The sequence below is a fragment of the Argentina silus genome (genome assembly GCF_951799395.1).
Source record: "Argentina silus genome assembly, chromosome: 9".
Taxonomy (NCBI): domain Eukaryota; kingdom Metazoa; phylum Chordata; class Actinopteri; order Argentiniformes; family Argentinidae; genus Argentina; species Argentina silus.
This window is the reverse complement of record NC_139663.1, coordinates 7,915,163-7,925,798: the sequence shown is the minus strand read 5'-3', so window position 1 is coordinate 7,925,798 and position 10,636 is coordinate 7,915,163. Positions and strand designations below refer to the sequence as shown.

Below are 10,636 nucleotides of genomic sequence, written 5' to 3'. Positions count from 1 at the left end.
TATACTGACCCACACAAAGCACTTGCCCACACTTCTTAGAATATCAAACCACCTCCTTGTATTCTGGGTGCCAAATCAATCCACTGTGAGCTATAAAGTGCTGTCGGCTACAGCCATAGTGAGGAATCTGATCAGTGTCCTGTGAAAATGAGCCGTCTTTGGTTGCTATGGAAACCTGCCCATGAAATAAACCCAGGAGGCATTTTAGAATGCTCATCTACCTTGCCTTGAACTTCCGAAGCCATGGCCTGTTTCATTGCCTCAACTAGAATTTTTGCATTTTTGCTCACCATCCACAGTTGCCTCCGATCTCACCATCCATGATGACAATCAGTGGCATAATGAGGTGTGTGTCTGTCCACAGCATGAAGGTCTCAAAGCTCATATAACTTTGTAAGGCTCTCAAATAAGCCAAGAAGCCAGGTAACTTTGGTTTTACATTGAATTGCACATTATGATGTCGTACTGTCATCTGGATATTATTCAGTGATGATGTTAAACAGTAGCTTACTATCTAACAGCTCAAGATGCGGTAATGACCAAGGACCACTTATCCCAGGGTAATGCACTTGTTATGCTGCATTAAAAAAATGACAATTAGACAGTATGAATTAGACATGAAAGAACTGTCATTAGATAAAAGAACATACAATTATCTCTCTACCGATTGGGTTATGCCCCCAGGTGAATATGTGTCATTGTTCAACAGACAATACCGTAATTCTCCATTTTATGTGATGATAATGACTAAAAAAATGGGTTCTTAGACTCTTACATTGAAAAGCATTAAGCCCAGGGCTAGTTGATGCTGTTATTTTACAATGATCATTTTGTAACATTAAGATGTATTCCCTAAAACAAAGTGATGTATCACTTCATTATCCTCCCAAAGCATTGTGGTGTGCTGTGGGGTTAGTCACTGAGCGTACCTCGGAGCTCTGGACGGACAGTATAATGTAGATTCAAGATTCAAGATTCAAGATTCTTTATTTGTCACGTGCATACAAGTATACAGTGAAATGCAAAAGTGACAGTGCCACAGAGTAGTGCACAATACAATAAGTTTTAAAATACAATAAAATAAAAATAGAAGTACTAAAAAATATACAGTATGGACAGTATAAACAGTATAAACAATATGAACAGTATAACCAGTAAGCATATAAGTAAGCAATATAAATAGCAGATGGATGATTATGTGTGTGCATATGTGTTAAGATGACAGTGCATGTGTGAGTGACTTGAGGGGGGCACTGGTGGGGTCATCGTTGAGATGGCTCAAGATAGAGACTGTTGAAACAACCCTTCAGAGAACCCTTCAGAGAAAAAGTCACTCAAATGTGCATAATTTTCCCTATTTGTATGCAAGAGCGTTGAGTCTCCATCTCAAGAGGGAGGGAGGTCAAACTTCAGCTGAGAAATCGTCACTTACAATGCCTTCAGAAAGTATTCAGACGCCCCTTCACTTTTTCCACGTTTTGTTGTGTATAGACTCAATTTAAAATGGATTAAATAAAAAGAATTTCCCATCAATCCACACACAATACCCCAGAATGACAAAGCGAAAACACTTTTTTAGAAATTTCAGTAAATTTATTCAAATTGAAATACAGAAATACCTCATGTACATAAGTATTCAGACCCTTTGCTATGACACTCTTAAAATGCAAAAATGTCATCAACAAATTGCTCAATAAGTTGAATTGAGTCCATCTTAATACAAGGATAATAGTTCATGTAATTTTGGAATTAATATCTTTGTTTTTATAGCGTCTCTGAGTTGCATAGGAATCAATTACACACTGTGTGGATCAGGTTGTCATTACAAACTGAGCAAATGGAGAGGAACAAAACTTCTCAAAAATCTACAACGTTGAATGGTGGAGAGGAAAAAGCAAAGTCGATGGGACAGTCACTCTACAAAATTGGTCTATAACCAAGTGGAACAAAAAGAATCCCTTAATGGAAAATAATGAATAATAAGTTTGGTGCAAATCCAGCACATGCAATGCAGTTTCCGCACCATCTCTCGTGTGAAGAATAGTGGTAGTTGCATCAAGTTATGGGTATGTTTGTCACTGGCAGGGACTGGGGAGTTTGTCAGGATCAAGAGAAAATTATGAAATGTGCTGAGTTGGTAGTGACATCCTAATCTATCTAATAATACTTATGTACATGAGGTATTTCTGTATTTTAAAAACGTGTTTTCGCTTCGTCATTCTGGGGTATTGTGTGTGGATTGATGGCAAATTATTTTAATTTAATAAATTTTAAATTGAGTCATTAACACAACAAAATGTGGAAAAAGTGAAGGGGTTTGAATACTTTCCGAAAGCACTGTAGATGGGCGTAATTCACTGTTGTCATTATTGCAGAAAATCATAATTATAGACTTTACGCCCAGCAAGTCAACAGTGTGCTATGAAGACCTGGTTACGTGTGAGTGTTTCTAATTAGATAATCTAGGCTGCAAATGGTGATTAATTTTTCTTTCATAAATCCACAGTCCACAGTGCAAAAGTATAGGAAGAACTGATTTCTAAATAAGTATGTTACAATATCACTGGGAGGCATGCGTTACATTGAAATGATAGTGATGATGATGATGAACATGGTACAATTTGGAGCTGTAGATTCCCAGGCTTATTTTGCATTGTCTAGAAGTATTGAGACCACAAACAGAAACAAGGAACCTACAGTGGATAGAATCTGATTTATGGTACCTGGTGGTTTGGAGATTGGGATTGGGATGGATTATAGTTTGCCAGAGACCACATCACTCCAGTCCTTCAAAATCTCCAGTGACTCCCAATCCGATTTAGGATTCAGTTTAAGATTCTCCTCACCACCGACAAAGCCCTCAACAACATGGCACCCTCCTACCTCTCTAACCTCCTCCTCCAGCACACCCCTACCTGCAGTCTTTTGTTCCCATCACCAGGACTTAACACTGGACCTGGGGGGACCGGGCTTTCTCCGCTGCAGCCCCCACTCTTTGGAACACTCCCGAACCACATCATAGAATCCAGCACACTCTCCTCCTTCAAACGATTCCTCAAAACCCATCTTTTTAAACTTGCTTTTAATCTTTAACTATTTTTATTGTTGTTTCACTGATTGTGCTTTTGTTTTACTTTTTATTTATCTGTCTATTCTTGTTCTGTCCATGGAATGTAGTGTCTTTGAGTACTGAGAAAAGTACTATACAAAATAACTGCATTATTATTATTATTATTATTATTATTATTATTATTATTACTTGATTCAAAAATATGGATTCAAACATATCCAGAGGGCATAAATACAAGTCCTAAAACTCATTTGTGTGGAAAACATTGTATCACAACATGAATAGTTCATGAGTGTAAATGCAAAGGTCAGTGCTGTAGCCTGGGTCATGACTAATGATTTAAGTCAAGGCGTGTGATCAATATTGCTTAAGGATATTTGTCCGTACACCAGCTGATAATACACTGGCTGTTTCACCTCGCTGCAGCACCACAGTATTGAATAAAACACACCTCTGCAATCCTCTCCTGCAGTGAAGTGTGAACATTTAGCTGAATGTGGAGGAGGAGCCTTCATGTAAGGGGGAGGGGAGGGGTTGGAGAGAGAGAGAGAGAGAGAGAGAGAGAGAGAGAGAGAGAGAGAGAGAGAGAGAGAGAGAGAGAAAGAGAGAGACAGAACAGAATATCGATGTGCAAGGTAGGAGGAGAGAGGAAGGAAGAAAGAGAGAGTTTAGGCTATAGTGTAGAGATTAGCATGCCCAACATGATATTGTTGTTTGGAATATCAGAATACATAAAAAAAAGACAAGACATTTCATCAGCGGATACTGTTTGCCAATGAACCTGGTAGGTGAACAAATTCACATTCTACACATGAACTTTGAATGTGTTGAATGCATTTTCAATGCACACATACACATCCATTCATATATCAATATTTTTCTCTGAGCAAAGTATTTACACATGTCTATCTATACAATTGATAGATTCAGACACATATTGCTCATACAAATCATGATATGCTGTGTCTTGTCTACATCCTATCAATCACTGTCATGTTTATCTCAACACATGCTGAAATAACAGGGAAAGCAGGGAATCAGAGTTCTTAAGGTAAATGGAGTCTGCTATACGCCTATCATACATGCTCATTGATAGATCAAAAGAGATCATTTTGTTTCATTTAGCATCCTCCTCGTCTCCTTACCACTGCTGTGATTCCACACCAAAATATCACTCTTAAGTCGAGGCAAGAGGAGAGAATTTCCGCATCTACTCTCCCTGTTGGCTTAAACCAACTAAGGGATTTGCCGGATAGCTTTTCTGGTACCTCATCTTTAGTCGCGTTCATTCTTCACAGACAGACACTTTCACATGCTCTCTGCCAGCTGTCAGTCAGCTCCCGAAATCCTGCCAAAAACTCTAAATCTATGTAAAAAAATGTTTTCTCTGGGGAGCGCAACAGGACAGGAGAGTCCGGGTACATGTTGAGTTGACTCCTGAAGTCAATGATTAAGTGTTTTAGAATTAAGAATAGAGCTCCATTTGTGTGTGTGTGTGTGTTTTATACTAAGCTCTATTTCAAAGACTACTGCTGCTTTACTGTTATCTAAAACAATTAAGATGTTGGAGAGTTTGTTTTTGTGTATGACACCACACCATTGTGTTTTGAACCATTGGCCAGAGTCATATATATATTGAAATGCTGCCTCACCTCGTTTCTCCTTCAAGGTCACTTTTGGTTGGTATTGTGCTTAGTGAATGGTAATAAAAGACTGCCTCCTAAAGGGATCTTGTGATAGAATAGATCCCGTTTCAACTGGTATTTGCCAAGTTCCTATTACAAATATGTAACTGTATTTTACATTATAGCTTGTATAAATGAATAACAAATAAACAATAGAGTCATTTGGTAGTCATTATGTTACTATAATACCATTTTACTAATCAATATATTCTAAAGCTTTGTTGTGACAGAGAAAGTTGCATGCATTTATTCATACCATTTTGGGTTTGTCCTTGCATTTGTGTTCCTGTTAAGTGTTGTCTACTGTTCACTGCAATTGTCACCTTGTCCAGATATTTCAAATTGAACATAGAGTGTGTCTGAGTGAGATGTAACAGGGGGTACAAAGAGTGGGTGAGAGAGTGTGAAAGAGAGCCTTTTAATAACATGTTTCAGGAGATAATTAATGCCACTTTTACAGAAAAGGGAATCTGAAAAGGAGTCAATAATACATAGAGTGCCTTCGGAAAGAATTCAGACCCCTTCACCTTTTCCACATTTTGTTGTGTGGACTCAATTTAAAATGGATTAAATTAAAAGAATTTGCCATCAATCCACACACAATACCCCAGAATGACAAAGCGAAAACAGTTTGTAGAAATGTCAGTACATTTATTAAAATTGAAATACAGAAATACCTCATGTATATAGGTATTCAGACCTTTTTTAAATTGACTCTATACACAACAAAATGTGGAAAAAGTGAAGGGGTCTGAATACTTTTCGAAGGCACTGTACTAGCAGTATGTTATGTTGCTGCACATGGTAACTGCTGACAATTGGTGTCTCGACCAGTTTATATAATCTTAGTAAAGCTAGTGTGTTGATACTCTGCCTCGCGCCAAGCAGATGACGGTGTGGACATGACAAGCTGAAGTCATGACAAGCTGAAGTCATGACAAGCTGAAGTCATGACAAGCTGAAGTCATGACAAGCTGAAGTCATGACAAGCTGAAGTCATGACAAGCTGAAGTTGTGAAGTTGTCTTTGCACCCAGTCATGACAAGCTGAAGTTTTCTTTGCACCCAGAATTTCACTACCTATCAAGTGGTGGGCTAAAAGTGTTCTGCTAGTTGACGCCTAACCAGGTGAAGCCAAACAAACAATAAGTAAGATTTTGTGAACCCAATGGCCTGAGGTAAGAGTAATGTTGGATCTCTCTAATCTCTGTTGATTTATGTTTTCCTCCTATCATGACAGCCACACTGATATATCATGATTTAGACACAAAGCAAAGAGGATACACAGTTGAGTGGATAGCACATATCCTCTGATATCAGCCTCTGATATCAGCCTCTGATATCAGCCTCTGATATCAGCCTCTGGGCAGGTTACCTCTCGTAGTTCATTACATCTCTGGAGAGATGCATCATCAATTATATTATCAAGAACTGTGGCATGGTACTTACAGTAAGTGCAAATTTTCCAATACTCATCTTTGGTCAAACAAGAACATTCATCATGCAGACTAAATAAAACTAGGTAGAATTGGGCATTGCCGTCAGGGTGCACAGAACTAGACAATGTTAAGATTAGGGATTAAGATTGATTTGAGGGACCAGGATTTATCTATCATCCACTTGAGTTGGTAAATATGACTGCATGACAACCTTTTACCTCTGAGCCTGCATTCATTGCATTACTGTATTTTGACATGCTGTTCTGTATATTGGTGTAAGAACAATTGACAATTCAGAACATATTTAACTATCAAGTGTACACATTTATTTGATTGAAGACTTTGTTATCAATAGATTGATTGATTGAACATATTTTCGGAGTAATGCATCTTTTTGTATCAGATTCAGAATTATAAATTATAATTTTGAATGACTGTGAATGTGTCCTGTTTTTCACTCACTTGCCAATGTGCCAATCATCATAAAATTAAAGAGAGATTAAATGTAATCGGATGTAGTGTCTAAAATTGTGATTCCATCAGTATGTTAAACAACTGACATCCCTGCACCTTTTGATTGAAGGCCTGAGCACTCCCTTAGATTACCATATCATGTTGATATTCAGTGTAGACCGCAAACTCCATGCATACATACATTTCTATGTACACACCATCTCCTCCTACTAAACACTTGAGAAACCATGCTGGTATAATACTGGACCTGATTGGGGGTTTTTTACACAGAAGAAATTGCAAGAGGCTCTCTAGTACACACAGTACGGGTGGGTAGGTTGTTGGTTAGTCTGAGCATGCACTGCCTCCTGTTCATGACAGCAGTAATACATGGTTGTCTTTTGTTTGCTTTTTTCACAGCTCTGCTGGTTTTGACTTGAGGGAAAACTATTTCACCTTTTCCCACACAGAATAATCTGATCAAGACACTGGAAATAATAGTTGGTGAGTGTCTCATACTGTCCAATCCATACGGTCCCCTGTGTTAGACTCAGCCTACAGTATATATCTTATAACTTATCAAGCTTGCTATAGTGCATCTATTGGACCCGCTTTTTATGGCTAGATATTTTCTGCCACAGTTAAATTTGCATAACAAAGTACCATGGGAGTATTCTCTTTTGGATTTACACAAAACCTGCCTTTGAATTCGTCAGCACCATCTGTGTGTCTCTTCCTTTTATCTTTGGATGTCTCTGGCATGATATCTCATTGCTAAAGTGTCAGTATGATTAAAAAGATTAATTACAGGGTGACTCATAATAGGTTAAAACTATTGAGTTCATCTTTAATCATTAATCTTTCAACACAATCTATCATTCTTGTTTTTCTTTGTTTAGTATTTTTTCAACACATCCAAGATAAAAAAAATAATCGAATGAAACATCAAAGCTAATTTTAACTGAATTGAACTTTTGTCGCAATATGAGCCACAGTACGCTGCAATCAAGAAATGTTGAGGAATAATTATGTGTGATTTGATTGAAAACATGCATTCAGCCATGGGCATGTGCTGTTCCCTAAATCAGTGTGTAGCTGCATTGCAGCCATATTGTCACAGAATTAACAACATCCAGTCATGTACTTTTCACAGTTTTCACACACTATTCTTTTTCAGAGTTTACAGCAGCCAAAAATGTCTGATCTGGAAGACTTCAGCAAAACAGGAGGGCAGTGGAATGCATCAGAGAGCTACCAGCTGAACCCGACTAGTATAATTGTCTCGGTGGTATTCTCCCTCATCTTCCTGCTGGGTACCATTGGCAACAGCCTGGTGTTGGCCGTGCTCCTCCGCAGTGGTCAAGTGGGGTACAACACCACCAACCTGTTCATCCTCAACCTCAGTGTGGCAGACTTCTTCTTCATCATCTTCTGTGTGCCTTTCCAAGCAACCATCTACTCCCTGGAGGGCTGGGTGTTTGGCTCCTTCATGTGCAAGGTGGTCCACTTCTTCATCAATCTCACCATGTATGCCAGCAGTTTCACTCTCGCCGCTGTCTCTGTTGACAGGTATGTTTTTGTACTACATTTTACCTACAGTACATTCAGTATGTAGTTGTATCTACATTTGCCCTTAATTTTCAAAGATTTCAGCTCAAATTCAAGTAATGAATATACAGTACAAATCATCATCATCATCATCATCATTGTCATCGTGTCTATTTTTTAGCAACTGAGTTCCGCTAGCGTCATATACACTTCCTGAGTGTGCAGCTTCAAAGGTCGAAGCCAATTATAGTGGACAGAACTCACCAAGCCAAGGTCTTCTTACTCACCTCATTAATGTCAACACTTCCTCTCCACACAAGCTTTCAATACCATGAGACTTTGAGGACGAGGATGGACACATAATTGGCAAAGGACATGACAATAATGTAAGAAATATTCACCCACAGGTCATTGTTCCAAAATGGCGTTTGGTGACATTTTCACAAAGCATTTTCATGATGAGACCAGGAGAAAGTAGATAGGACACTTCTCTCTTAGCTGCCCGGTTCGTCATACTAATTGTTTGTAATACTAACACTGTGGTAGCATGATCAAGAGGAGGGCATTTTATCTGTCGTAAAGTGTGAACATGGGAGTGGAGATCTTGACCTGAAAATCTGAATTCATCATGTAATACAGTATACAAGCACTGATGTATTCTTCCTGCATAAATTGGTGCCATTGATTCTGCAGGGCCACAGGCTCAGCACAATGAAAATGGCTGGTGTTGTTCAGTTTGTGCCCTCAAACCACACATTGGTTTTGTTTACCTTTTAGAGAGGCACATTAATTTGATAGATTTCCTCCATGTGAGGAATGAGCATCCGCTCAGTGTACAGTTGAGACCTAGAATCCCCAGCAGCAATTATTTTACAGCCAGGCAGGGATGAACAACCCACAGATTCATTTATTTTCATAAAAAACATTTGCAGCACCAACTCCCCCTATTAACCCAAGAGGTGCATCGTGCAATTTAATCTAAGAGTTAAAGTGTCTCTGAGCTAGCACAGGATATTCACAGGAGAAACAATTAATTCCATATTAGAATATGGTGTTTGGCATGGAGTGGAGTATAATTAAATTCTTGTTGATTTTCAATTAAACATATAAAACATAAATTTCAAAACCAACGCTTTTAATGAAGATAATAAGTGTCTACTTTCTTTTCGGTAGGTATCTGGCCATTCGTTACCCTCTTCGTTCCAGAGAACTGAGAACGCCTTGTAATGCAGTGGTTGCCATGGTAGTCATCTGGGGTCTATCACTGGTCTTTGCAGGACCGTACTTGAGCTACTATGACCTCATTGATTTCGCCAACAGCAACGTGTGCATCCCTGGTTGGGAAGAGCACAACCGGAAGGTGCTGGACACATGTACCTTTGTCTTTGGCTATGTGATCCCTGTGCTCATCGTGAGCCTCTCCTACACCAGAACCATCAAGTACCTGTGGACAGCCGTGGACCCTTTGGACGGGATGTCAGAGTCCAAGAGGGCCAAGCGCAAAGTCACCAAAATGATCATCATTGTTACTGTGCTCTTCTGCATATGCTGGTTGCCCTACCATGTGGTGATCCTGTGCTACCTGTATGGAGACTTTCCCTTCAACCAGACCACGTATGCCTTCAGGATCCTCTCGCACTGCATGGCCTATGCCAACTCCTGCCTCAACCCCATTGTGTATGCTTTAGTGTCCAAGCACTTTCGCAAAGGCTTCAAGAAGGTGTTCAGCTGCATCCTCAGTAAGAAGGGTAGGAATAAAGTACATGTGGTGCATGTGGCCAACACAGTGCCTGGGTTTGAAGCTGCATCCACAGAAGTGTCTCAAATGCATGAGGAGAATGTACGACAGAATGACTGTGAAATGAGCAATCGGCCTATCGCTGAGCCAAGAGAAGCCACAATGACATTAACCCTACCTTTCCTGAAGCAGCCTTGCACTTGATGACAAGCTATGGTGAAGGGCTGTGTGCAGGGTTGCCTTATCAAAAAGACATAGATGGTGATATCTGGGGATATCTCAGATTTTGAGGTACTGTAGCAACAAATCAGAATTGATAGGAGGGGAAGGGGAACGCAGTATTTTTAAATCCCTATTTGTTGTTATTTATGTTTGTGTTAGACAAGTTTGTGTTCTTTGCATGTTTCTCTGTGGTGTATAAGTATATATACATAACTTATTGGTTCATGGATGGAGAATCAGTATATGAATGCACTTGACCACTTTAGAGTTGTGTTGCTCTTGTAATCTAAATGCTGCAAACTATCCCTTACTATCCTATTCACCATACGTTCTAATTAAACTTTATTGAATTCAAAGGGCTCTATTTTCAACCAGCACAAAATGGACGCAAGTCCAAACACAGGCGTATTGGCAATTTGTGTTGCCGGTAACAGTTGAAATTACCACGCTGTCTCTCCTGCGCTCAGGTGGGTGGAGTAGCA

General features: G+C 39.3%; 1 protein-coding gene across 1 annotated transcript; it reads left to right on the top strand.

Moving 5' to 3' along the window:
- Nucleotides 1-7,841: 7,841 nt before the first annotated feature.
- Nucleotides 7,842-10,136, top strand: galr2b (galanin receptor 2b; the record flags this gene model as incomplete). The annotated part of the gene is made up of 2 exons (XM_083676474.1): nt 7,842-8,215; nt 9,368-10,136. 2 exons carry the CDS (start codon nt 7,842-7,844, stop codon nt 10,134-10,136), a joined length of 1,143 nt encoding a protein of 380 aa, XP_083532600.1.
- Between the last annotated feature and the right edge of the window lie 500 nt (nt 10,137-10,636).